This window comes from Prionailurus viverrinus, chromosome B2 (genome assembly GCF_022837055.1).
Source record: "Prionailurus viverrinus isolate Anna chromosome B2, UM_Priviv_1.0, whole genome shotgun sequence".
NCBI lineage: Eukaryota > Metazoa > Chordata > Mammalia > Carnivora > Felidae > Prionailurus > Prionailurus viverrinus.
In genome coordinates, this window is record NC_062565.1 from 135699911 (window position 1) to 135727363 (window position 27453).

General features: G+C 48.7%; 2 protein-coding genes across 5 annotated transcripts in view; one reads left to right on the top strand and one right to left on the bottom strand.

The window, feature by feature from the left end:
• Positions 1–8678, top strand: part of LOC125166138 (UL16-binding protein 1-like) — a 38086-nt gene extending 29408 nt beyond the window's left edge. For all 3 annotated transcript variants that reach the window (XM_047859876.1, XM_047859873.1, XM_047859874.1), the window contains exons 3-6: positions 4852–5112; positions 5349–5621; positions 6340–6450; positions 8059–8678. In XM_047859876.1, the coding sequence (XP_047715832.1) occupies positions 4852–5112; positions 5349–5621; positions 6340–6450; positions 8059–8066 (653 nt within the window). In that variant the 3' untranslated portion in view covers positions 8067–8678. The remainder of the gene's footprint in view (positions 1–4851; positions 5113–5348; positions 5622–6339; positions 6451–8058) is intronic.
• Positions 8679–17172: 8494 nt separating this feature from the next.
• LOC125165175 (UL16-binding protein 1-like) lies at positions 17173–27163 on the bottom strand. 2 transcript variants are annotated; one of them, XM_047857746.1, is made up of 5 exons: positions 26952–27163; positions 20774–21034; positions 20265–20537; positions 19434–19544; positions 17173–17825 (listed from the first exon to the last, which is right to left on the bottom strand). In XM_047857746.1, exons 1-5 carry the CDS (start codon positions 27055–27057, stop codon positions 17818–17820), a joined length of 759 nt encoding a protein of 252 aa, XP_047713702.1. In that variant the 5' UTR covers positions 27058–27163; the 3' UTR covers positions 17173–17817. The 2 variants fall into 2 exon arrangements, with proteins under 2 accessions (XP_047713702.1, XP_047713701.1); XM_047857745.1 differs by having other exon boundaries at positions 26919–27163.
• Positions 27164–27453: the final 290 nt, after the last annotated feature.

The following is a 27453-nucleotide window of genomic DNA, read 5'->3' on the forward strand; positions in this document are numbered from 1 at the left end:
AGATGCAGAAAGTCTTTGCACCGGGCTGGCATTTAAGTGAAAATACAAGAGGGCTCCTTCATACCCTTGCATTCAGAGAGGTTTTGATGTTGGTACTCCTCTCTCTCACTGCATCCAGGATAAGTACTTTTTAAGCATTCTATTTGGAGAGAAGAGAAGGCCGTGTAAGAGTACTGTACTTGAATTTCCTTGCAACCTAGCCCCCAACCCACAAGTAATTCAACTGCAAAGATTTTTCACTCCTGGGACAAAGGTGGGGGATGTGAAAGGACCACATGGTGATGTGGGTACCTGAGCCAAATGATGTCGCTGTGAACAGGGGCTGGGAGAGGTGTCTATTCATTATCTGGGGCACCCCCTGCCCTGCACCAGTTCGATAACAGGGACCCCTGAGGACGCTTTCGATCCCTGTGGATGGTGTCAACTCACACAGTAGGTTTACGCAGTGAAAACGTCCGGGTGGTCTCTGCTCCCCAGAGTACGCTCACCCCTGTAAATGACCACATGACTCTTTGGGGAAGGCCAGCAGGAAGCATTGCTCTTGCTGTTGACCTGAAGGGTCCCTCCTGATTGGAACCTGGCTTCTGCTTCTAGTAAAGAGTTGCAGTTCTGAGAGGCGGCTCCGTTCTGGAACCTGGGCAGAGGATCCAGACTCTCTGTGGGGTCACTGCTTTCAGCTTCCTCCTCATCCATCTTGGGGATTGGTCTTTGTTTTTATTGTTTAACTCCAGCAGTCCTCGGGTTGGCTGTCCAACTACTTTGCCTTTACAGTCATGTGTTCTGTGAGCCAGAGGGATGGACAGCTTTCTGTGGGTCAGGCCCCCGGCTGCTTTCCAGCGTCTAGGATCATTCTAGGATCATTTCAATCGTTGCCGCCTCCCTGCTTCGGACAGTTGAGCGCCTATACCTCAAATCTATTATATCAGGACTTCCCACCGCCAATACCACTGGGAGCCTATTTCTGCAACACCGTCCCATTACCGCCAAGCTTCTGCCTTCAAAGATAGCCATCACTAAGCTTCTTTTGTTTTAATTTCTTTAGAGAGAGAGAGACACACACACAGCGCAAATGGGGGAGGGGCAGAGAGAGAAGAGAGACAGAGAAGGAGAGAGAAGGAATCCCATGCAGGCTCTGCACTGTCAGTGCAAAGCCCGATGCAGGGCTCGAGCCACAAACTGGGAGATCATGACCTGAGCCAAAGTTGCACACTTAACTGACTGAGCCACCCAGGCGCCCTGCCATTACTAAGCTTCTTCAGGATTTTGGTGCCTTCTCACCATGCATTGTTTTTTGGTTTCTGTCTTTTGAATTTTATTAAAATCCAAGCTAACATACGGCGTAATAATGGTTTCAGGAGTAGGATGTAGGGATTCATCAATTACACGTAACACCCATGCTTGTCCCAACAGGTGCCCTCCTTAATGCCCCCCACCCATCCAGCCCATCCCCCCACCCATTACCCCTCCAGCAACCCTCAGTTTCTTCTCTGTATTTCTGTCTCTTATGGTTTGCCTCCCTCTCTGTTTGTATCTTATTTTTCGTTCCCTTCCCCTATGTTCATCTGCTGTGTTTCTTAACTTTCCACATATGCGTGAAATCATATGGTATTTCTTTCCCTGACTGACTTATTTTGCTTAGCATGATATGCTCTAGTTCCATCCACAGGCTGCAAATGGCAAGATTTCATTCCTCTTGATCACCAAGTAATATTCCATTGTGTATTTATACTAGATCTTCTTTATCCGTTTGTCACTCGATGGACGTTTGGGCCCATTCCATAATTTGGCTATTGTGGATAGTGCTGCTAAAACACTGGGGTGCATGTGCCCCTTAAAATCAGCATTTTGGTATCCTCTGGAGCGGTACCTAGTAGTGCAACTAAGGGGTCATAGGCTAGTTATACTTTTAATTTTTTGAGGAACTTCCATATTGTTTTCCCTAGTGGCTGCACCAGTTTGCAGTCCCAGCAGCAGTGAAAAAGGCTTTACCTTCCTCCACATCCTTGCCAATAGCTGATGTTTCCCGAGTGGATGATTTTCGCCATTCTGACTGGTGTGAGGTGGTATCTCATTGTGGTTTTGACTTGTACTTCCCTGATGACGTGTGATGTTGAGCATCTTTTCATGTGCCTGTTGGCCATCTGGATGACTTCTTTGGAAAAGTGTCTGTTCGTGTCTTTTACCTCTTTCTTCACTGGATTATTTGTTTTTTGGGTGTTGAGTTTGATAAGTTCTTGATAGATTTTGGATAGTAACCCTTTCTCGGATATCTCATTTGCAAATACCTTCTCTCGTTCCGTCCGTGGACTTTTAGTTTTGTTGACTGTGCGGAAGGAAACGGACCTCATCTTGACTAGGTCCCAACAGTTCATGTTTGCTTTTGTGTTCCTTGCCTCCAGAGACATGTCAGGTAAGAAGGTTTTGCAGCCGAGGTCAAAGAGATTGTAGCCTGTTTTCTCCTCTAGGATTTGGATGGTTTCCTGTCCCACATTTAGGTGTTTTTTTTTTTATCCATTTTGAGTTTATTTTGTGTATGATGTAAGAAAGTGGCCCAGGTTCGTTCTTCTGCATGGGCTGTCCAGTTTTCCTAACACCATTTGCTGAAGAGACTTAATTCCCACTGGATAGTCTTCCCTGCTTTGTCAAAGATTAGTTGGCCATATGTTTGTGGGTCTATTTCTGGGTTTTCTGTTGCGTTCCTTTGATCTATGTGTCTGTTTTTGTGCCCGTACCATACCGTCTTGATGATTACAGCTTTGTAATACAGCTTAGAGTCTGGAATTGTGGTGCCTCCAGCTTTGGTGTTCCCTTTCAACAGTACTTTGGGTATTCGGGTCATTTCTGGTTCCCTGCAAATTTTGGAATTGTTTGCTCTAGCTCTGTGAAGAATGCTGGTGTCCGTTTGATAGGGATGGCATTGAATATGCAGATGGCTTTGGGTAGTGTTGACATTATAACAATATTTCCTCTTTCAATCCACGAGCATGGGATGTTTTTCTACTTCTTTGTCCTCTTGAATTTCTTTCCGAGATTTCTGTACTTCGCAGCATATAGATCTTTCACCTCTTTGGTGAATTCATTCCTAGGTATTTTATGGTTTTCAGTACCATGGGGTTGATTCCTTGATTGCTCTTTCTGCTGCTTCATTATTGGTGTAGACAAACGCCACAGATTTCTGTACATTGACTTATATCCTGCAACTTTGCCGAATTCATGTATCAGTCATAGCAGGTTTTTGGTGGAGTCTTTTGGGTTTTCCACATAGAGTGTTAGGGCATCGAGGAAGCATGAAAGTTTGACTTCTACCTTGCTGATTTGAATGCCTTTTATTTCTTTTTGTTGTCTGATTGTTGAGGCTAGGACTTCCAACGCTATGTTGAACAACGATGGTGACAGCGGGCATCCCTGTCATGTTCCTGACCTTAGGGGAAAGTTCTGTTTTTCCCCCTTGAGGATGATATCAGCGGTGGGTGTTTCCTACCTGGCCTTTGTGATCTTGGGGTATGTTCCTTCTATCCGTCCTTTCTTGTGGGTTTTGATCGAGAAGGATACTGTATCTTGTCAAATGCTTTTTCTGTATCTATTGAGAGGATCGTGTTCTTGTTCTTTCTTTTATTAATGTGAGGCATCATGTTGATTGATTTGTGGATATTGAAGCAGCCTTGCATCCCAGGAATAAATTCCACTTGATCGTGGTGAGTACTTCTTTTAATGGATTGTTGGCATGGGTTGGCTAGTGACTTGTTGAGAATTTTTGCATCCATGGTCATCGGGGAAATGGCTCTGTAGTTCTCCTTCTCAGTGGGACCATGCATTTTATGAGTTTCATTGAGAGTCCTCCAGACCGCTCCATGAGCATAGCTGATGGGCATATTTTTGGTTTTGTTTTGGCATTTCTTACATTTGTTCTGTCATATGCACTTCTCCGGGCCTTTTTAATCCCTTACCACTATCTGTCATGGAATTCCTGATATTCTAGTCTGTGCCGTGTGGATCATCCTTCTTTCCAAGCCTCCAAGGCCCATCCTAATGGTAGATTCTCACCATGACCAGGCCTGTGCTAAATGCTGGGACCCAGGATTGCAAATCTCTCTTCTCTGACTTTGGATTCTATCCTCACCCTGCCCCGCCCTGACTCAGCTCCTCAGGAGTAGGCCCCCTCACCGTCTCTCATCTTATTAAAAAAATTTTTTTAATGTTTATTTCTATTTAATAATTTAATTTTATAATAATTTTATTTCATAATAATTTTATTTAATAATTTAATGTTTAATGTTTGTTTATTTTTGAGAGAGAGAGAGAGAGAGACAGAGCATGAGTAGAGGAGGGGCAGAGAGAGAGAGACACAGAATCCGAAGCAGGCTTCAGGCTCTGGGCTGTCAGCACAGAGCCCGACGTGGGGCTCGAACTCACAAGCCGTGAGATCATGACCCGAGCTGAAGTCGGACGCTCCGCTGACTGAGCCACCCCGGTGCCCCTCATCTTCTTCGAGACACTGGGATAGATCCTGACCATCAGCCGGCACGTAGACCTCTTCTTCCCATGGCCAGCGTAGCACGTGCCTGAATTGATTAAAGACTGAGTGATGCTGGGTATCAGCCTGGTAGACACAGGGGACATGTCCCTGGCTGTATGGTTTCTGGTCAGGCAGAGGAATCCCGATCCTTGGTCCTTTTCCAAGAAGGGAAGTGCGCCAGCCTTCAATTGTTAGGGGGGAGGGGCTGTGCAGGGGCCGCCTTTGCTCTGCTAGGCCAGCCCTGCAGAGATACAATGACTGTCACATGGATGGGAGAGGGACGCCTCTGGGTCTGTTCTTCCAACCCCAACCCTAACTTACGTTTTCATTTGCAGATGTTCTTTCTCCTGCCTTTGAATTCCCCATCACACCAAAGCCCAATCCTGGACAACCATGGTGTGAGATTAGAGGCAAGGTCAATGGAAACACGTTTCTGTATTATGCCTGTGGGAACAAGAAGGTCGAAGTCTTTGGTCCTCTGGGGAGGAATGTGAATGACATAGTGTTTTGGGAGAGACAGACCGAAACTCTGAAAGACCTGGCAGAAGAGCTCAAGAAGAAACTACTTGACTGGAAAGCAGATTTTATACCCAATGGTAAGTCGGAAAGGCTCAGGGCAGAAGTAGAACAGTTTGTAGGGCCAGGGACCTATTGTGTTCATGTACAACTTAGACATGGGTCCCACACACGTGGCCCAGCAGCCAGGGCAGTGAAGAGGGACAGAACAGGACCAAGAAGGGTGAAGGGGAGCCGAGGAGTGGACAGTGGGTGGAACAAGGGATCGGTCAAGACCAGAGGCTGACCTCATGCCCATGGTGGGGGTGGGGGACAGATTCTGTCTCCCTGCAGGGCAGGATGGTGTGTGTGCGTGGGGACAACGGACGCACCAGCGGATCCTGGGAGTTTGACATCAATGAACAGATCTCCTACTTCTTTAACTCAGAGAGTGGAAATTGGACACTTCGTCCTAGAGGCCTACAGATAAAGGCCTCATGGGAGAGTGACAGACATTTGACCAATTCCCTCATGAAGATCTCAGTTGGAGATTGTAACAAGTGGCTTGAGCGAATACTGGTGCACTGGGATGAACTGTGGGAGACAACAGGTAACTCAGAAGACTGGATGAAGTTGTTCTCTTGAAATCGGGCCTACCTTCTGCACTGTAGTGTGCGTGTGTGTGTGTGTGTGAGAGAGAGAGAGAGAGAGAGAGAGAGAGAGAGACAGAAACAGAGCCAGAGAAGGTGATCCATCCATGGTGAATTTCTTTAGGGGAGAGTAATGGCCACATTATGTTCTAGCGTCCTTCCTTTCCCTTCTCATCTCCTGAAATCTCTTCCTTGCTGCATGTCCTTTAGTTTTCTGGGATTTCTTGGATTCCCTCTTGGCCCCAAACATGAGGGTGTCAGTCTGATTCCAGAGATTCCTTCTCGCTCTTCCCTTTTCTGAGAATCATCGATCTTCTCATCTCATCTCGTCTCTGGCCGGGGATCACTCCTGGCCACGTGCACTGTTCGCTCCGGAGAGGGGGTCAACCGTCACCACCCTCGTGCTCCGTGACCGCCTCTTCTGCCACAGCAGGAGTGACCCGTTATGTTGGAACCCGTGCTTCCCCCTTTAGCTGTGCGAGGTCCTTCGGGACGGGTCCCGTGTCTTTCCTCGGTTCCCACCCCAGAACCTGTCACAGCAGCTGCCACAATGTAGAGTGACAGAAAGCATCTGCAGTGTGGGATCATCTGCGGCAGGAGGAGCGGAGGGGCTGTCTCTTCCGATTTAAGTCTGAAACAGGATTTGGGGTCTGAAACCCTCTTGTGTTTCCATTTCAGCCCTGCCAGGCACGCAGCAAGTCATAGCCCAGTCCGGGGCCACGGCCCTCAGACCCATCACCTGGATGCTCCCTGTGATTCTCAGCCGCTTAATCATAATTGGCATCCAAGGTAGAGTCTTTTAGAGTGACAGGTACTGAGTGCAGATGGGGCGGGAAGGGAGGGGCAGATGGCCTGGTGTGAGGACAGGGACAGGTGACTCCCCCGCCCGACCCTGCCCGCTCACTGAACCTTGTCATCACAGAAGTGAGACGAGGTGATGAGTTCCCCTGTCAGTTGTTAGCAGTAACGTGGACAAGCTCAGCCCTGAGTTGTCATAAGGCCTCGCTGTTAAGGTCGCTGGGAAAGGGGAGGGGCCCCCCAATGCATAAGGCCTGTTGACGCTAAGGAGATCTAGCAAGGTCAGGCCCGACTCAGACCTGATTCTAGATCGAAGAGAGCCAATTTGGCCCAGTGCGGGTGGTGTGCGGGGAGAGGGACGCACAGCTTGGGCAGTACTCACATTGGAGCACGAGAGGCGTGGTGGCTCCACGTGATGTCTCAGGGGAGGCGACTCCATCCAGGGGCCTACGAGGAGAGGCACCAGTGTCTGTTCCAGGGGAGGGAGTGGGAAGGCCGGGCAGAGGCAACTCCAAAGCCTGGAGTTGAGTGCTGTGTTCCCCCAGACAGTGGCTTGGGTCTTAGCACGTGAGGCAGAAAGTGAACAGTGGAGACTGTGCGTGGCAAGATGTAGAAGCGTGGGGAATCCGGCTCAGGCTGCTGCAGGCACTGGCAGCTCGCTTCCTGCAGACCTCAGGTCCGGAGCCACTGAGCACCCCTGCTTGGAGCAGAGCTGATCCGGGAGATTGGGGGGACAGAGCTGGCCCGGGAGATGGGGGGGACAGAGCTGGCCCGGGAGATGGGGGGGCAGAGCTGACCCGGGAGATGGGGGGGCAGAGCTGACCCGGGAGATGGGGGGGCAGAGCTGACCCGGGTGATGGGGGAACAGAGCTGACCCGGGAGATGGGGGAGCAGAGCTGACCCAGGAGATGGGGGGGCAGAGCTGACCCGGGAGATGGGGGGGCAGAGCTGACCCGGGAGATGGGGGAGCAGAGCTGACCCGGGAGATGGGGGAGCAGAGCTGACCCGGGAGATGGGGGAGCAGAGCTGACCCGGGAGATGGGGTGGCAGAGCTGACCCAGGAGTTGGGGAGGCAGAGCTGACCCGGGAGATGGGGGGCTGAGTTGCTGGGGGTGCTCCCAGCTGAGCCGGACCAGGAATGAATGGGATGCGGGAAGGAGCATCATGCTGAGGGCTCTGAGTGCTGCTAGCTGGGAGGCTGGGAGGGAAGGGAGAGGAAAGGATCTTTGCTTCAAAATTCCGCAAGGTTAGAGGTATCAAGCGCAGGCCCCTGTCTGCTGTCAGATCCCTCACCAGGTCCTGTAGGACTGCCCATCAGAGGCAGAATTAGAACCTGAGTCAAGTGGGCAGAATGATTTGTTACTTCCTGAGCGCAAACCCTTGGTAACAGCGCCTGGGGATGACTCAGTGATTTGTTTCCAGAGGGAGGAGGTTTGTAAAGGCGGTTGGACCCAGGGCTGGGGAGATGGCTGGAGGGAAGTACATGTCCCTCAATGAGGGCTGGGCTCTGGGTGCGGGGGTAGGTGGGGAAGGGCAGCCCCAGGACAACTGGCCCAGGAATTTCCCAGCCACGAGACCAACACCTGTTCTTTTCTCAAGGCTGCTGATTATACCCGGAAGCCCCCGAGAGTGTCGTCCTGCTTAGCGATTCTGTTTTGCTAGGCTACCTTTGGATCACTTGCTGTTCGTTTTTAGACCAGACTTTAAGAATCCAGCGACGTCACCAACTTCCAGCTATTACAAAGCCATAATTATCAAGACAGTATGGTACTGGCACAAAAACAGACACTCAGATCAATGAAAGAGAATAGAAAACCCAGAAATGGACCCACAAACGTATGGCCAACTAATGAGCAGGAGAGAATATCCAATGGAATAAAGACAGTCTCTTCCCAGTGGTGCTAGTAACACTGGGCTGCAATGTGCAGAAAAACGAACCTGGACCACTTTCTCACACCAGACACAAAAATAAACTCAAAGTGGATGAAAGACCTCAATGTAAGACAGGAAGCCGTCAAAATCCTCGAGGAGAAAGCGGGCCAAAACCTCTTTGATCTTGGCCGCAGCAACTTCTTACTCAACACGTCTCCAGAGGCATGGGATACAAAAGTAAAACTGAACTTTTGGGGCCTCATCAAATAAAAAGCTTCTGCACAGCGAAGGAAACAATCAGCAAAACTAAATGGCAGCCGGGGCGCCTGGGTGGCTCAGTCGGTTGAGCGTCCGACTTCGGCTCAGGTCACGATCTCGTGGTCCGTGAGTTTGAGCCCCGCGTCGGGCTCTGTGCTGACCGCTCAGAGCCTGGAGCCTGTTTCCAATTCTGTGTCTCCCTCTCTCTCTGACCCTCCCCCATTCATGCTCTGTCTCTCTCTGTCTCAAAAATAAATGTTAAAAAAAAATTTTTTTTAGACTAAATGGCAGCCAATGGAATGGGAGAAGATATTTGCAAATGACAAAGCACATAAAGGGTTAGTATCCAAAATCTATAAAGAATTTATCAAACTCAACACCCAAAACACAAATAATCCAGTGAGGAAATGGGCAAAAGGCATGAATAGGCACTTCTCCAAAGAAGACATCCAGATGGCCAACCGACACATGAAAAAATGCTCCACATCACTCATCATCAGGGAAATATAAATCAAATCCACCATAAGATACCACCTCACACCTGTCAGAATGGTGAACATTAACAACTCAGGCAACGACAGATGTTGGTGAGGATGCAGAGAAAGAGGATCTCTTTTGCACTGCTGGTGGGAAGGCAAACTGGGGCAGCCACTCTGGAAAACAGGATGGAGGTTCCTCCAAAAACTAAAAATATATCTATATATCTATATATCTATATATCTATACACACACACACACACAAACACGCACACAATGCAGTATTACTCAGCAATCGAAAAGAATGAAATCTTGCCATTTGCCACCACATGGATGGAACTAGAGGGTATTATGTTAAGCGAAATTAGAGAAAGACAAATATATGACTTTACTCATATGAGGACTTGAAGATACAAAACAGATGAACACAACGGAAGGGAAGCAAAAATAAGATAAAAACAGCGATGGGAACAAAACATAAGAGACTCTTAAATGTGGAGAACAAACAGAGGGTTACTGTGGGAGCTGTAGGAGGAGGGATAGGCTAAATGGCTAAGGGGCATTAACATGATAACGAGCTTGAATGTAAATTTTTAAAAAAGGAAAAAAATGGGCGCCTGTGTGGCTCAGTCAGTTAAGCGGCCGACTTAGGCTCAGGTCCTGATCTCGCAGTCCGTGAGTTCGAGCCCCACGTCGGGCTCTGTGCTGACTGCTCGGAGCCTGGAGCCTGTTCCGGATTCTGTGTCTCCCTCTCTGACCCTCCCCCGCTCATGCTCTGTCTCTCTCTGTCTCAAAAATAAATAAACGTTTAAAAAAAAAAAATGAAAAAACCAAAAAGAATCCAGAGAAATCAGACCACATGGTGCAGCACATGTAACATCCATGTCCATTCATGCATTTGGGGAATGCACTTTTATTTAGCACTTTTCTTAGTATGTTATTTCATTTTCTTTTGATACTAAGTGATAGAATCATTTTATTTATTTATTTTTAAATGTTTCTTTACTTGTGAGTGAGAGCATGCATGGGGGAGGGGCAGAGAGACGGAGAGAGAGGATCTGAGGCAGCCTCCACGCTGAGAGCAGAGAGCCCGACGTGGGGCTGGAACTCACGAACCCTGAGATCATGACCTGAGCCAGAGTCGGACACTTAACTGACTGAACCACCCAGGCGCCCCAAAGTGATGGAATTCTTGCTCTGAAATGTTTAAATGCTTGACTAAGGAATCTCAACAAAGAGAACGTTTTCCATCTCGTCCCTTGGTTGTGGAATATCAGATTCTTCTATGCACTTTCGCCTTGTTCTTGCAGACACTTGTGCCAAAAAATATCATTTGAAGTTATGGAAACTCAGGGATTTTTTTCTGATAAATGACCTCATTGACGTCTAAAGAGAACAATATATATGTGATAGTTCTCTTCAGTCATTTCTATGTAAATATATTTAAATAAAATATCACTGTAATAAAAATGGTAGTTAACTCGGAATTTGTGTTTTATCCCCTAAAGAACTCCTTGCTCTTCCTCACTTTGTGGGGTAAATATAACTGGTGATTCTGCTAGATTTCTTGTGGGAGCAGAGAATTTAAGGCTCACTCCAAAAATCACATTTCAAGGAGCCATCTGTGGGTCTCAGTGCAAACAATGCAAATCCAACATGCCAACTGCAAAGAAACATTTGAATATGAAGTAATCGAGAATCTTTCTGATTTCCCCTGATCCCCCATCTACAGGAGTGACTCTCCTGTCGTCTCTCCCCGCTGAGTCACCTCCTTCAGTGCACAGTGAATCTTCCTGGCAGAAACAGATCTGCTTCTAAAAATTAAGTTATTCTTCCATGAGCAAAGGATTGGTATCCGGAATATATAAAGAGCTCCTACAGATACATAAGTCATTCTAAGAGTTGTGCAAGGGCTTAGAGCAAGTTCCAGATGATAAATAAGCCTCTGAAATCATTGAACACATCCTCAATAATCAAGATAACACAAATAACAATGGGAGGCCCCACATAGGCATCAAACGGACAAAATTTTATTTTATTATTGGTTTACTTTTTGACAACATCCTAAATATGTCTATAGCAAGTGGTGGACAGGAAATAGACTAACACGAGTTCTCTTAGGTGTTGGTAGGAGTATATGTGGAATCACTCATTTGCCCTCTATTTCACCACGTCCAGACAGTAGTAGATGTTCAGCCCACTGCACGGCGATCCCAGTGTTCCTTCCAGGCTGGAAAACACGGAGACCAAAAAGCGTGGAGACGGATGTGTTTTCGCTGCGGTGGTACGTGCCGTAGCAACCATTAGCAATATGATATCCGAGTGAAGTACAACATATACACCATGTTAAGAGATTTGTTTCCCTCTGCTTAAGACTAAATAATCGGAAGTACTTTCCAAAGTGATACAAAGACGGACCCGAACACCAGGGGAACACAGTTTTCAAATGTATATTTGAGGACATCTGGCTGACATCCCCTAACAGTGGCCTCGTGAATCTAAATCTCTCTACCACGTGTAAAAATTCAAGCAATCAACCAAAAAGGCACATAAACCTCTGTAACCCCCATTTTCAGCACACCCAGGAAATGGAAAATGCCTAAGTCCATCCCTGTCTGTGACCATGATGGACGCTGTTGGAACAACTGGAAGCAGAGTCTGAGGATGAGGCGGTGGTCAGGGGCCCTGACTCAGTATAGGATGATCCGTGGTGATGCGGGAGAATGTCCCGGTGGGTGGGAAATACATCCCAAAGTGTGTGGCATCAGGGGACATCACGAAAAGTGGGAGGACATTGGTGTGACCGCTTACTGTCATACGGTTCAGGAAGAGAAGCGTCTGTACAGGACTCGCAACTTCTTTATAGTTCAGGCCTGTTTCAAAAATTTTTATCGTTACAAAAAATGGGAATTTAAGAAACACTCGTGTTTCAGAATTTGATGTGACAAGGTAAGTGACTCGGAACACAGCCTGGTCATTTTTTCAAGGCGGGTCCTCCCTCTTTGTTCCCTTCGGACTCTGTGCTCCGGCAGCTTCTGTCTCCTCCACGTCCTCAGCATGGCCAGCCCAGGGCCTCGTGGACAGGAAAGCCGCTAAGTCCCGGATCGGAGCTGTGCACACTGATCTCTATGGAGCCCGACCCTCACTTTGGTGCAGGAGAGGGCAGGCAACTGAATCAGCTCTTTTGCAGTGAGATCGCCCTCCAAGCCGTGTATGTGTGTGTGTGTGTGGGGGGGGGGTGCATGTGTGCATGCATGCACGTGTATGTATGTGCGTGTGTGTATGTGCGTGTGCCCAAATACTTTCTTGCTTCAAACTCATGGCTGCCAAGGGATTTCCCTCACAGCCTCCCATCCCATTTCTTACCCTCCAACAAATACCCTGAGGTCCTCACCATCATGCCTCTAGGCTTTGTGTTCTGGCACATTCCTCTGTCAGGTATTCTGGATTACATGGGCCAACAGCCTGGAACTCAGGAAAGCGGGGCACAAATACTACCTTCCATTCAGTCTTCCTTACCCTCCTATTTCAGTCAGAGCTCCCCTGACAAATAGAACCAGTATGAGGTGTAGACAGACAGATAAGAAGGGCTTGGCTCATGTGACTAGGGAGGCTGCCGACTCCAAAAGCTGCAGTGTGGGCCAGCACACAAAAGCCCAGGAGAGCCAGTGGCTCTTGGTCATACACTCACAACTAGGGAGGAATGTCTGCATAGAACTATGAATCAAAAAAAAAAAAAGAAAGAAAGAAAAAAAAAAAAGAACTATGAGTCATTGGCTGGGTGGTTTCCTAAACTCAAGTCGGAATGAAATAAGACATTAGTGGGAGATGATGTAATAATCCAGGGCTTGCTCCTGCTGAGGGTGCCCCCCCCCCCCCCCCCCCCCCCCGCCCTGGTCTCCTAATTCAGCTGTTAGCCCTGCCTGCCCTGAAGGCCAGGGCTGGGGTCTCTCTTGCTGTGAAGGATGGGCAGCCCTCCTTAACATCTCTGTCACTGGAGTCTCTTTGGGTAGGTGGAAATAGAGCCCTAACCAAGATTCAGAACTCTATCAGATTCAAGAGGTGAAGACTTTCCCCTTCATCACCACATTGGTGTGACTTGTGAATTTTAAGTTAGTTATTTATGAATCAATATCTAGATTTATGTATTCATTTATTAAGTTTATGCATTTATTTTGAGAGAAAGAAAGAAAAAAGCGTGAGTGGGGGAGGGGCACAGAGGGCGCAAAAGAGAATCCCAAGCTGGCTCCACACTGTCAGCAGCTGAGCCCGATGTGGTGCTGGAATGCACAAACTGAGATCATGACATACGCCGAAGTCAGATGCTTAACCGACTGAGCCACCCAGGTGCCCCGATTTTAAGTTATTTAAATGTTGGTTTAATGGCTGCATGATTGAGACAGTATGAAAGTGAAGGTGCTAAAGTAGGCTAAAGCTAACATGTGGAAATGTCAGGTAGAAGGTGAAATCAGATCATAGTATAGATGGGTTTGGCACCTCACTGGTAAGGAAACATGGCAATATAAATTCTTCCCTCAGGTGCCCCAAACTTTTCCCCATTGCTTGCCTGCAAGTCTAGCTGCAAGGGCAAAAAATCTGCTAGAAAACATAGATGATAAGACAGCTAACTGCTGTTCGTCCAGATTGAATTAAGACTTGTGCACTTGCAGGGCGCCTGGGTGGCTCAGTCGGTTAAGCGTCCGACTTCAGCTCAGGTCGTGATCACGGTTCTTGGGTTCAAGCCTCACATCAGGCTCTGTGCTGACAGCTCAGAGCCTAGAGCCTGCTTCGGATTCTTTGTCTCTCTCTCTCTCTCTCTTTGCCCCTTGTCCACTTACACTCTGTCCTTCTCGCTCTCAAAAATAAATAAACATTAAAAAAAAGAAAAATAATAAGAAAAAAAGAAGGAATATGATAATGATATCAATAAACATATTTATATAATACTAATATAATTATATATTGATTATATATAATTACATATAATATCATAAAGGGGACAATCCAACAAGGAGATATAACAATTGTAAACATTTATGCACCCCAATGGGTGCACACAAATACATAAAACAGTTAATAACAAATATTAAAGAACTATTAGATAATAACAGAATAATAGTAGGGGACTTTAACACCCTACTCACATCAAGTTACAGGTCATCTAAACAGAAAATGAATGAAGAAATGATGGCTTTGAATGACGCTGCACCAGATGTATTTAATAGTATATTCAGAACACTCCATCCTAAAACAGCAGAATGCACATTCTTTTCAAGTACACATGGAACATTCTCCAGAATAGATAACATATTAGCCCACAAATCAAGACTCAGCAAATTCAAGAAGATTGAAGTCATAGCATGCATCTTTTTTTTTGAATTTTGTTTTTAAATTTACATCCAAATTAGTTAGCATATAGTGCAACAATGATTTCAGGAGTAGATTCCTTAGTGCCCCTGACCCATTTAGCCCATCCCCCCTCCCACAACTCCTCCCATAACCCTCAGTTTGTTCTCCATATTTATGAGTCTCTTCTGTCTTGCCCCCGTTCCTGTGTTTATATTATTTTTATTTCCCTTCCCTTATGTTCATCTGTTTTGTCTCTTGAAGTCCTCATATGAGTGAAGTCATAGGATTTTTGTCTTTCTCTAATTTCACTTAGCATAATACCCTCCCTTGAGTGTCTCGTCCTCCAAACGACACAGCGTTGCCTTTCCTGAATATGCTCCTAGTGAATCTGCCCAGAACTAATTTCCTAAATATCTGTTAAATCACAGAGTTTGCTCTATTCCCTATGCTCTTGAGTAGAGACAGGTTCAGCACACTAGTACGGGCTCGTCCACTTTCCCACAGCCTTAGGACCGTGAAGACGATGGTCACTTGGAATTCATTTTCCTACATGGGGACTGTGTGGAGTAGGAGGTCTTAGTCTGTTTTCTCCTTGAATGGGAAAAGGTGTCTGTGGATCGAGCAGAATGAGAGTCTGGGGTCTCCCCATCCTGCTACCAGGCTAAGACCTCCCCAGCAGTCAGGGACCACTGGTCCCCTATGTCCCCCCCATTGTGCCCACAATACCGGCTGCCCGCCTAGACACCAGGCAAGGACGTGTTCGGGTTTCCATGTGGGGATGGCCAGAGTGATCATGGTGATAACCTGAGGCGATGGGTGTGAAGGCCATAGAGGCAGGGACAGACTGCTCCCCCATCTCCCGGGTCAGCTCTGCTCCCCCATCTCCCGGGTCGCTCTGTCCCCCCATCTCCCGGGTCAGCTCTACTCCCCCATCTGCCAGATCAGCTCTGCTCCCCCATCTCCTGGGTCAGCTCTGCCCCTCCATCTCCCGGGTCAGGTCTGCACCCCCATCTCCCGGGCCCGCTCTGTCCCCCCGTCTCCCGGGTCAGCTCTGCTCCAAGCAGGGGTGCTCAGTGGCTCCGGACCTGAGGTCTGCAGGAAGCGAGCTGCCAGTGCCTTGCAGCAGCCTGAGCCAGATTTCCCACGCTTCTACATCTTGCCACGCACAGTCTCTACTGTTCACTTTCTGCCTCACATGCTAAGACCCAAGCCACTGTCTGGGGGAACACAGCACTCAACTCCAGGCTTTGGAGTTGCCTCTGCCTGGCCTTCCCACTCCCTCCCCCGGGACACTGGTGCCTGTGCATGTCGGGCTCTCTGCTGTCAGCTTGGAGGCTGCCTCAGATCCTCTCTCTCCCTCTGTCTCTCTGCCCCTCCCCCATGCATGCTCTCACTCACAAGTAAAGAAACATTTAAAAATAAATAAATAAAATAATTCTATCACTTAGTATCAAAAGAAAATGAAATAACATACTAAGAAAAGTGCTAAATAAAAGTGCATTCCCCAAATGCATGAATGGACATGGATGTTACATGTGCTGCACCATGTGGTCTGATTTCTCTGGATTCTTTTTGGTTTTTTCATTTTTTTTTAAACGTTTATTTATTTTTGAGATAGAGAGAAGCAGAGCATGAGCAGGGGAGGGTCAGAGAGAGAGGGAGACACAGAATCTGAAACAGGCTCCAGGCTCCGAGCGGTCAGCACAGAGCCCGACGTGGGGCTCGAACTCACGGACTGCGAGATCATGACTTGAGCCGAAGTTGGCCGCTTAACTGACTGAGCCACACAGGCGCCCCTGTTTTTTTCCTTTTTTAAAAATTTACATTCAAGTTCATTATCATGATAATGCCCCTTAGCCATTTAGCCTATCCCTCCTCCTACAGCTCCCACAGTAACCCTCTGTTCTCCACATTTAAGAGTCTCTTATGTTTTGTTCCCATCGCTGTTTTTATCTTATTTTTGCTTCCCTTCCGTTGTGTTCATCTGTTTTGTATCTTCAAGTCCTCATATGAGTAAAGTCATATGTTTGTCTTTCTCTAATTTCGCTTAACATAATACCCTCTAGTTCCATCCACGTGGTGGCAAATGGCAAGATTTCATTCTTTTCGATTGCTGAGTAATACTGCAGTGTGTGTGTGTGTGTGTGTGTGTGTGTGTATAGATATATATATATATAGATATATATCTATTTTTAGTTTTTGGAGGAACCTCCATCCTGTTTTCCAGAGTGGCTGCCCCAGTTTGTCTTCCCACCAGCAGTGCAAAAGAGATCCTCTTTCTCTGCATCCTCGCCAACATCTGTCTTTGCCTGAGTTGTTAATGTTCGCCATTCTGACAGGTGTGAGGTGGTATCTTATGGTGGATTTGATTTATATTTCCCTGATGATGAGTGATGTGGAGCATTTTTTCATGTGTCGGTTGGCCATCTGGATGTCTTCTTTGGAGAAGTGCCTATTCATGCCTTTTGCCCATTTCCTCACTGGATTATTTGTGTTTTGGGTGTTGAGTTGATAAATTCTTTATAGATTTTGGATACTAACCCTTTATGTGATATGTCATTTGCAAATATCTTCTCCCATTCCATTGGCTGCCATTTAGTCTAAAAAAAATTTTTTTTTAACATTTATTTTTGAGACAGAGAGAGACAGAGCATGAATGGGGGAGGGTCAGAGACAGAGGGAGACACAGAATTGGAAACAGGCTCCAGGCTCTGAGCGGTCAGCACAGAGCCCGACGCGGGGCTCAAACTCACGGACCACGAGATCGTGACCTGAGCCGAAGTCGGACACTCAACCGACTGAGCCACCCAGGCGCCCCGGCTGCCATTTAGTTTTGCTGATTGTTTCCTTCGCTGTGCAGAAGCTTTTTATTTGATGAGGCCCCAAAAGTTCAGTTTTACTTTTGTATCCCATGCCTCTGGAGACGTGTTGAGTAAGAAGTTGCTGCGGCCAAGATCAAAGAGGTTTTGGCCCGCTTTCTCCTCGAGGATTTTGACGGCTTCCTGTCTTACATTGAGGTCTTTCATCCACTTTGAGTTTATTTTTGTGTCTGGTGTGAGAAAGTGGTCCAGGTTCGTTTTTCTGCACATTGCAGCCCAGTGTTACTAGCACCACTGGGAAGAGACTGTCTTTATTCCATTGGATATTCTCTCCTGCTCATTAGTTGGCCATACGTTTGTGGGTCCATTTCTGGGTTTTCTATTCTCTTTCATTGATCTGAGTGTCTGTTTTTGTGCCAGTACCATACTGTCTTGATAATTATGGCTTTGTAATAGCTGGAAGTTGGTGACGTCGCTGGATTCTTAAAGTCTGGTCTAAAAACGAACAGCAAGTGATCCAAAGGTAGCCTAGCAAAACAGAATCGCTAAGCAGGACGACACTCTCGGGGGCTTCCGGGTATAATCAGCAGCCTTGAGAAAAGAACAGGTGTTGGTCTCGTGGCTGGGAAATTCCTGGGCCAGTTGTCCTGGGGCTGCCCTTCCCCACCTACCCCCGCACCCAGAGCCCAGCCCTCATTGAGGGACATGTACTTCCCTCCAGCCATCTCCCCAGCCCTGGGTCCAACCGCCTTTACAAACCTCCTCCCTCTGGAAACAAATCACTGAGTCATCCCCAGGCGCTGTTACCAAGGGTTTGCGCTCAGGAAGTAACAAATCATTCTGCCCACTTGACTCAGGTTCTAATTCTGCCTCTGATGGGCAGTCCTACAGGACCTGGTGAGGGATCTGACAGCAGACAGGGGCCTGCGCTTGATACCTCTAACCTTGCGGAATTTTGAAGCAAAGATCCTTTCCTCTCCCTTCCCTCCCAGCCTCCCAGCTAGCAGCACTCAGAGCCCTCAGCATGATGCTCCTTCCCGCATCCCATTCATTCCTGGTCCGGCTCAGCTGGGAGCACCCCCAGCAACTCAGCCCCCCATCTCCCGGGTCAGCTCTGCCTCCCCAACTCCTGGGTCAGCTCTGCCACCCCATCTCCCGGGTCAGCTCTGCTCCCCCATCTCCCGGGTCAGCTCTGCTCCCCCATCTCCCGGGTCAGCTCTGCTCCCCCATCTCCCGGGTCAGCTCTGCCCCCCCATCTCCCGGGTCAGCTCTGCCCCCCCATCTCCTGGGTCAGCTCTGCTCCCCCATCTCCCGGGTCAGCTCTGTTCCCCCATCACCCGGGTCAGCTCTGCCCCCCCATCTCCCGGGTCAGCTCTGCCCCCCCATCTCCCGGGTCAGCTCTGCCCCCCCATCTCCCGGGCCAGCTCTGTCCCCCCCATCTCCCGGGCCAGCTCTGTCCCCCCAATCTCCCGGATCAGCTCTGCTCCAAGCAGGGGTGCTCAGTGGCTCCGGACCTGAGGTCTGCAGGAAGCGAGCTGCCAGTGCCTGCAGCAGCCTGAGCCGGATTCCCCACGCTTCTACATCTTGCCACGCACAGTCTCCACTGTTCACTTTCTGCCTCACGTGCTAAGACCCAAGCCACTGTCTGGGGGAACACAGCACTCAACTCCAGGCTTTGGAGTTGCCTCTGCCCGGCCTTCCCACTCCCTCCCCTGGAACAGACACTGGTGCCTCTCCTCGTAGGCCCCTGGATGGAGTCGCCTCCCCTGAGACATCACGTGGAGCCACCACGCCTCTCGTGCTCCAATGTGAGTACTGCCCAAGCTGTGCGTCCCTCTCCCCGCACACCACCCGCACTGGGCCAAATTGGCTCTCTTCGATCTAGAATCAGGTCTGAGTCGGGCCTGACCTTGCTAGATCTCCTTAGCGTCAACAGGCCTTATGCATTGGGGGGCCCCTCCCCTTTCCCAGCGGCCTTAACAGCGAGGCCTTATGACAACTCAGGGCTGAGCTTGTCCACGTTACTGCTAACAACTGACAGGGGAACTCATCACCTCGTCTCACTTCTGTGATGACAAGGTTCAGTGAGCGGGCAGGGTCGGGCGGGGGAGTCACCTGTCCCTGTCCTCACACCAGGCCATCTGCCCCTCCCTTCCCGCCCCATCTGCACTCAGTACCTGTCACTCTAAAAGACTCTACCTTGGATGCCAATTATGATTAAGCGGCTGAGAATCACAGGGAGCATCCAGGTGATGGGTCTGAGGGCCGTGGCCCCGGACTGGGCTATGACTTGCTGCGTGCCTGGCAGGGCTGAAATGGAAACACAAGAGGGTTTCAGACCCCAAATCCTGTTTCAGACTTAAATCGGAAGAGACAGCCCCTCCGCTCCTCCTGCCGCAGATGATCCCACACTGCAGATGCTTTCTGTCACTCTACATTGTGGCAGCTGCTGTGACAGGTTCTGGGGTGGGAACCGAGGAAAGACACGGGACCCGTCCCGAAGGACCTCGCACAGCTAAAGGGGGAAGCACGGGTTCCAACATAACGGGTCACTCCTGCTGTGGCAGAAGAGGCGGTCACGGAGCACGAGGGTGGTGACGGTTGACCCCCTCTCCGGAGCGAACAGTGCACGTGGCCAGGAGTGATCCCCGGCCAGAGACGAGATGAGATGAGAAGATCGATGATTCTCAGAAAAGGGAAGAGCGAGAAGGAATCTCTGGAATCAGACTGACACCCTCATGTTTGGGGCCAAGAGGGAATCCAAGAAATCCCAGAAAACTAAAGGACATGCAGCAAGGAAGAGATTTCAGGAGATGAGAAGGGAAAGGAAGGACGCTAGAACATAATGTGGCCATTACTCTCCCCTAAAGAAATTCACCATGGATGGATCACCTTCTCTGGCTCTGTTTCTGTCTCTCTCTCTCTCTCTCTCTCTCTCTCTCTCTCTCTCACACACACACACACGCACACTACAGTGCAGAAGGTAGGCCCGATTTCAAGAGAACAACTTCATCCAGTCTTCTGAGTTACCTGTTGTCTCCCACAGTTCATCCCAGTGCACCAGTATTCGCTCAAGCCACTTGTTACAATCTCCAACTGAGATCTTCATGAGGGAATTGGTCAAATGTCTGTCACTCTCCCATGAGGCCTTTATCTGTAGGCCTCTAGGACGAAGTGTCCAATTTCCACTCTCTGAGTTAAAGAAGTAGGAGATCTGTTCATTGATGTCAAACTCCCAGGATCCGCTGGTGCGTCCGTTGTCCCCACGCACACACACCATCCTGCCCTGCAGGGAGACAGAATCTGTCCCCCACCCCCACCATGGGCATGAGGTCAGCCTCTGGTCTTGACCGATCCCTTGTTCCACCCACTGTCCACTCCTCGGCTCCCCTTCACCCTTCTTGGTCCTGTTCTGTCCCTCTTCACTGCCCTGGCTGCTGGGCCACGTGTGTGGGACCCATGTCTAAGTTGTACATGAACACAATAGGTCCCTGGCCCTACAAACTGTTCTACTTCTGCCCTGAGCCTTTCCGACTTACCATTGGGTATAAAATCTGCTTTCCAGTCAAGTAGTTTCTTCTTGAGCTCTTCTGCCAGGTCTTTCAGAGTTTCGGTCTGTCTCTCCCAAAACACTATGTCATTCACATTCCTCCCCAGAGGACCAAAGACTTCGACCTTCTTGTTCCCACAGGCATAATACAGAAACGTGTTTCCATTGACCTTGCCTCTAATCTCACACCATGGTTGTCCAGGATTGGGCTTTGGTGTGATGGGGAATTCAAAGGCAGGAGAAAGAACATCTGCAAATGAAAACGTAAGTTAGGGTTGGGGTTGGAAGAACAGACCCAGAGGCGTCCCTCTCCCATCCATGTGACAGTCATTGTATCTCTGCAGGGCTGGCCTAGCAGAGCAAAGGCGGCCCCTGCACAGCCCCTCCCCCCTAACAATTGAAGGCTGGCGCACTTCCCTTCTTGGAAAAGGACCAAGGATCGGGATTCCTCTGCCTGACCAGAAACCATACAGCCAGGGACATGTCCCCTGTGTCTACCAGGCTGATACCCAGCATCACTCAGTCTTTAATCAATTCAGGCACGTGCTACGCTGGCCATGGGAAGAAGAGGTCTACGTGCCGGCTGATGGTCAGGATCTATCCCAGTGTCTCGAAGAAGATGAGGGGCACCGGGGTGGCTCAGTCAGCGGAGCGTCCGACTTCAGCTCGGGTCATGATCTCACGGCTTGTGAGTTCGAGCCCCACGTCGGGCTCTGTGCTGACAGCCCAGAGCCTGAAGCCTGCTTCGGATTCTGTGTCTCTCTCTCTCTGCCCCTCCTCTACTCATGCTCTGTCTCTCTCTCTCTCTCTCTCAAAAATAAACAAACATTAAACATTAAATTATTAAATAAAATTATTATGAAATAAAATTATTATAAAATTAAATTATTAAATAGAAATAAACATTAAAAAAAATTTTTTAATAAGATGAGAGACCGTGAGGGGGCCTACTCCTGAGGAGCTGAGTCAGGGCGGGGCAGGGTGAGGATAGAATCCAAAGTCAGAGAAGAGAGATTTGCAATCCTGGGTCCCAGCATTTAGCACAGGCCTGGTCATGGTGAGAATCTACCATTAGGATGGGCCTTGGAGGCTTGGAAAGAAGGATGATCCACACGGCACAGACTAGAATATCAGGAATTCCATGACAGATAGTGGTAAGGGATTAAAAAGGCCCGGAGAAGTGCATATGACAGAACAAATGTAAGAAATGCCAAAACAAAACCAAAAATATGCCCATCAGCTATGCTCATGGAGCGGTCTGGAGGACTCTCAATGAAACTCATAAAATGCATGGTCCCACTGAGAAGGAGAACTACAGAGCCATTTCCCCGATGACCATGGATGCAAAAATTCTCAACAAGTCACTAGCCAACCCATGCCAACAATCCATTAAAAGAAGTACTCACCACAATCAAGTGGAATTTATTCCTGGGATGCAAGGCTGCTTCAATATCCACAAATCAATCAACATGATGCCTCACATTAATAAAAGAAAGAACAAGAACACGATCCTCTCAATAGATACAGAAAAAGCATTTGACAAGATACAGTATCCTTCTCGATCAAAACCCACAAGAAAGGACGGATAGAAGGAACATACCCCAAGATCACAAAGGCCAGGTAGGAAACACCCACCGCTGATATCATCCTCAAGGGGGAAAAACAGAACTTTCCCCTAAGGTCAGGAACATGACAGGGATGCCCGCTGTCACCATCGTTGTTCAACATAGCGTTGGAAGTCCTAGCCTCAACAATCAGACAACAAAAAGAAATAAAAGGCATTCAAATCAGCAAGGAAGAAGTCAAACTTTCATGCTTCCTCGATGCCCTAACACTCTATGTGGAAAACCCAAAAGACTCCACCAAAAACCTGCTATGACTGATACATGAATTCGGCAAAGTTGCAGGATATAAGTCAATGTACAGAAATCTGTGGCGTTTGTCTACACCAATAATGAAGCAGCAGAAAGAGCAATCAAGGAATCAACCCCATGGTACTGAAAACCATAAAATACCTAGGAATGAATTCACCAAAGAGGTGAAAGATCTATATGCTGCGAAGTACAGAAATCTCGGAAAGAAATTCAAGAGGACAAAGAAGTAGAAAAACATCCCATGCTCGTGGATTGAAAGAGGAAATATTGTTATAATGTCAACACTACCCAAAGCCATCTGCATATTCAATGCCATCCCTATCAAACGGACACCAGCATTCTTCACAGAGCTAGAGCAAACAATTCCAAAATTTGCAGGGAACCAGAAATGACCCGAATACCCAAAGTACTGTTGAAAGGGAACACCAAAGCTGGAGGCACCACAATTCCAGACTCTAAGCTGTATTACAAAGCTGTAATCATCAAGACGGTATGGTACGGGCACAAAAACAGACACATAGATCAAAGGAACGCAACAGAAAACCCAGAAATAGACCCACAAACATATGGCCAACTAATCTTTGACAAAGCAGGGAAGACTATCCAGTGGGAATTAAGTCTCTTCAGCAAATGGTGTTAGGAAAACTGGACAGCCCATGCAGAAGAACGAACCTGGGCCACTTTCTTACATCATACACAAAATAAACTCAAAATGGATAAAAAAAAAAAACACCTAAATGTGGGACAGGAAACCATCCAAATCCTAGAGGAGAAAACAGGCTACAATCTCTTTGACCTCGGCTGCAAAACCTTCTTACCTGACATGTCTCTGGAGGCAAGGAACACAAAAGCAAACATGAACTGTTGGGACCTAGTCAAGATGAGGTCCGTTTCCTTCCGCACAGTCAACAAAACTAAAAGTCCACGGACGGAACGAGAGAAGGTATTTGCAAATGAGATATCCGAGAAAGGGTTACTATCCAAAATCTATCAAGAACTTATCAAACTCAACACCCAAAAAACAAATAATCCAGTGAAGAAAGAGGTAAAAGACACGAACAGACACTTTTCCAAAGAAGTCATCCAGATGGCCAACAGGCACATGAAAAGATGCTCAACATCACACGTCATCAGGGAAGTACAAGTCAAAACCACAATGAGATACCACCTCACACCAGTCAGAATGGCGAAAATCATCCACTCGGGAAACATCAGCTATTGGCAAGGATGTGGAGGAAGGTAAAGCCTTTTTCACTGCTGCTGGGACTGCAAACTGGTGCAGCCACTAGGGAAAACAATATGGAAGTTCCTCAAAAAATTAAAAGTATAACTAGCCTATGACCCCTTAGTTGCACTACTAGGTACCGCTCCAGAGGATACCAAAATGCTGATTTTAAGGGGCACATGCACCCCAGTGTTTTAGCAGCACTATCCACAATAGCCAAATTATGGAATGGGCCCAAACGTCCATCGAGTGACAAACGGATAAAGAAGATCTAGTATAAATACACAATGGAATATTACTTGGTGATCAAGAGGAATGAAATCTTGCCATTTGCAGCCTGTGGATGGAACTAGAGCATATCATGCTAAGCAAAATAAGTCAGTCAGGGAAAGAAATACCATATGATTTCACGCATATGTGGAAAGTTAAGAAACACAGCAGATGAACATAGGGGAAGGGAACGAAAAATAAGATACAAACAGAGAGGGAGGCAAACCATAAGAGACAGAAATACAGAGAAGAAACTGAGGGTTGCTGGAGGGGTAATGGGTGGGGGGATGGGCTGGATGGGTGGGGGGCATTAAGGAGGGCACCTGTTGGGACAAGCATGGGTGTTACGTGTAATTGATGAATCCCTACATCCTACTCCTGAAACCATTATTACGCCGTATGTTAGCTTGGATTTTAATAAAATTCAAAAGACAGAAACCAAAAAACAATGCATGGTGAGAAGGCACCAAAATCCTGAAGAAGCTTAGTAATGGCAGGGCGCCTGGGTGGCTCAGTCAGTTAAGTGTGCAACTTTGGCTCAGGTCATGATCTCCCAGTTTGTGGCTCGAGCCCTGCATCGGGCTTTGCACTGACAGTGCAGAGCCTGCATGGGATTCCTTCTCTCTCCTTCTCTGTCTCTCTTCTCTCTCTGCCCCTCCCCCATTTGCGCTGTGTGTCTCTCTCTCTCTCTCTAAAGAAATTAAAACAAAAGAAGCTTAGTGATGGCTATCTTTGAAGGCAGAAGCTTGGCGGTAATGGGACGGTGTTGCAGAAATAGGCTCCCAGTGGTATTGGCGGTGGGAAGTCCTGATATAATAGATTTGAGGTATAGGCGCTCAACTGTCCGAAGCAGGGAGGCGGCAACGATTGAAATGATCCTAGAATGATCCTAGACGCTGGAAAGCAGCCGGGGGCCTGACCCACAGAAAGCTGTCCATCCCTCTGGCTCACAGAACACATGACTGTAAAGGCAAAGTAGTTGGACAGCCAACCCGAGGACTGCTGGAGTTAAACAATAAAAACAAAGACCAATCCCCAAGATGGATGAGGAGGAAGCTGAAAGCAGTGACCCCACAGAGAGTCTGGATCCTCTGCCCAGGTTCCAGAACGGAGCCGCCTCTCAGAACTGCAACTCTTTACTAGAAGCAGAAGCCAGGTTCCAATCAGGAGGGACCCTTCAGGTCAACAGCAAGAGCAATGCTTCCTGCTGGCCTTCCCCAAAGAGTCATGTGGTCATTTACAGGGGTGAGCGTACTCTGGGGAGCAGAGACCACCCGGACGTTTTCACTGCGTAAACCTACTGTGTGAGGGGGCGCCTGGGTGGCGCAGTCGGTTAAGCGTCCGACTTCAGCCAGGTCACGATCTCGCGGTCCGTGAGTTTGAGCCCCGCGTCGGGCTCTGGGCTGATGGCTCAGAGCCTGGAGCCTGTTTCCGATTCTGTGTCTCCCTCTCTCCCTGCCCCTCCCCCGTTCATGCTCTGTCTCTCTCTGTCCCAAAAATAAACGTTGAAAAAAAAAAAAAATTTAAAAAAAAAAAAAAAAAACCTACTGTGTGAGTTGACACCATCCACAGGGATCGAAAGCGTCCTCAGGGGCCCCTGTTATCGAACTGGTGCAGGGCAGGGGGTGTCCCAGATAATGAAAAGACACCTCTCCCAGCCCCTGTTCACAGCGACATCATTTGGCTCAGGTACCCACATCACCATGTGGTCCTTTCACATCCCCCACCTTTGTCCCAGGAGTGAAAAATCTTTGCAGTTGAATTACTTGTGGGTTGGGGGCTAGGTTGCAAGGAAATTCAAGTACAGTACTCTTACACGGCCTTCTCTTCTCTCCAAATAGAATGCTTAAAAAGTACTTATCCTGGATGCAGTGAGAGAGAGGAGTACCAACATCAAAACCTCTCTGAATGCAAGGGTATGAAGGAGCCCTCTTGTATTTTCACTTAAATGCCAGCCCGGTGCAAAGACTTTCTGCATCTCTTAAATATTTCCCAGGTCTCTGCTGTAAGTAACCGACAGTGCTCTTGTAGCGGGGAAGCGGCCATAACAATCCCTGGATGAAGGAATGTGGCTGAACAGGCCTCTTAGGTCACATAACCCTATAGAAGGTGTGACGCAGAGGTATTGAGTTAGGCAAACGTGCTCTGTGCACTCTGTGACATCCCCATTGGAGGTGGGGAAGAGACCCTTACAGTGTCCAAGCGAGGCAATGCCACTTGCAGCAGGGAAAGTCAAGGCGGATTAAGAGGCTGCAGGTGGTCCAGGGCCTGGTTGCCGGGAGGTTTCCGACTCTGAACTGAGATGTGGCTGGCGAATTAGGGCGGTGGCGCTGCATGTGCCTTGAACTACTGCCCCCGTGTGCTGGGTAGTCCAAGGGAGGACAGCAGTGGGGACGGTAACCCATGAGGTAAGAGTTGTGTGAGCGGCCAGAGTCGGGGATTTCCTGGGGTCCAGGCCCTGTGGGATCGCGGTCCGTCCGGCCCGAGTCCTGGGCCGCAGGGGCTCGGGCTCAGGCTCCCCAAGCGGCAGGCGCCGGGTGGCAGCGCCCGCAGACCTCCCGCCGCGGCCCGGCTTCCTACCCTGCGCTCCTCGCCCCCAGCGTCAGGCAGCACTTATTTGCCCAAGTCGCCTCTTTCCGTCGCGGAGGATGTGACCCGCCCCGCTGACTCCGCCGAGCCGAACAGGAGGCCGCGACGGGGACGTGAGAGGGCGGCGCGGCGGCGCTACCCCGCGACCAGTGTCCCAAAGCTCTGGCCGGACTCACCTGTCTTCTCGCGCGCCGCGCCCAGGAACTCACCTCCGCCTCGCGCCCCGCAGGTGCAGTCGGACAGCACAAACAGGACCAGGAGCACAAACAGGACCAGGAGGCCAAGTCCGAAGTTGGTGGCCGCAGTGAGCGCCATCTCGACCCGGAGCCCCGGGACGAGCCAAGTGCGGCGGAGCCGCGTGTGCACGGGGAGGGAGCGCAGGGAGAGCTGAGTTACTGCCCTGCAAGCGCGGAACCTTGGCTTTGCCCCGCCCCAAGCTCCCTCCCTCACCTGGCTGGGCTGGACCTCTGCACGCGCATGCGTCCGGAAAAATTGGGCAAGGATTCTTGGAAGTTTGCAGATTCTCAGTGCTGTTCTATTTAATGAGCAGAATCTTCTTGCTGATCCACATTGGACCTACGGCGTGAGGAATACAAATGGCATTAAAAAAAAAATTCAAAAAATGTTAAAAGTGATCAAACCACGTAACATTTACCATCTTCCTTATTTTTAGTTTACATTCAGTTGTAAGCCTCTCAGCTTTGAATGTTG

What these genes read in the sequence shown, in the direction of transcription:
- LOC125165175 (XM_047857745.1), bottom strand. Translation starts at nt 27,057, where the DNA reads ATGGCGCTCACTGCGGCCACCAACTTCGGACTTGGCCTCCTGGTCCTG. An exon ending in AGCAGATTTTATACCCAATG is followed by an intron (nt 20,538 to 20,773) that starts GTAAGTCGGAAA and finishes GGTGGGGGACAG; the next exon opens with ATTCTGTCTCCCTGCAGGGC. An exon ending in TGAACTGTGGGAGACAACAG is followed by an intron (nt 19,545 to 20,264) that starts GTAACTCAGAAG and finishes TTTCCATTTCAG; the next exon opens with CCCTGCCAGGCACGCAGCAA.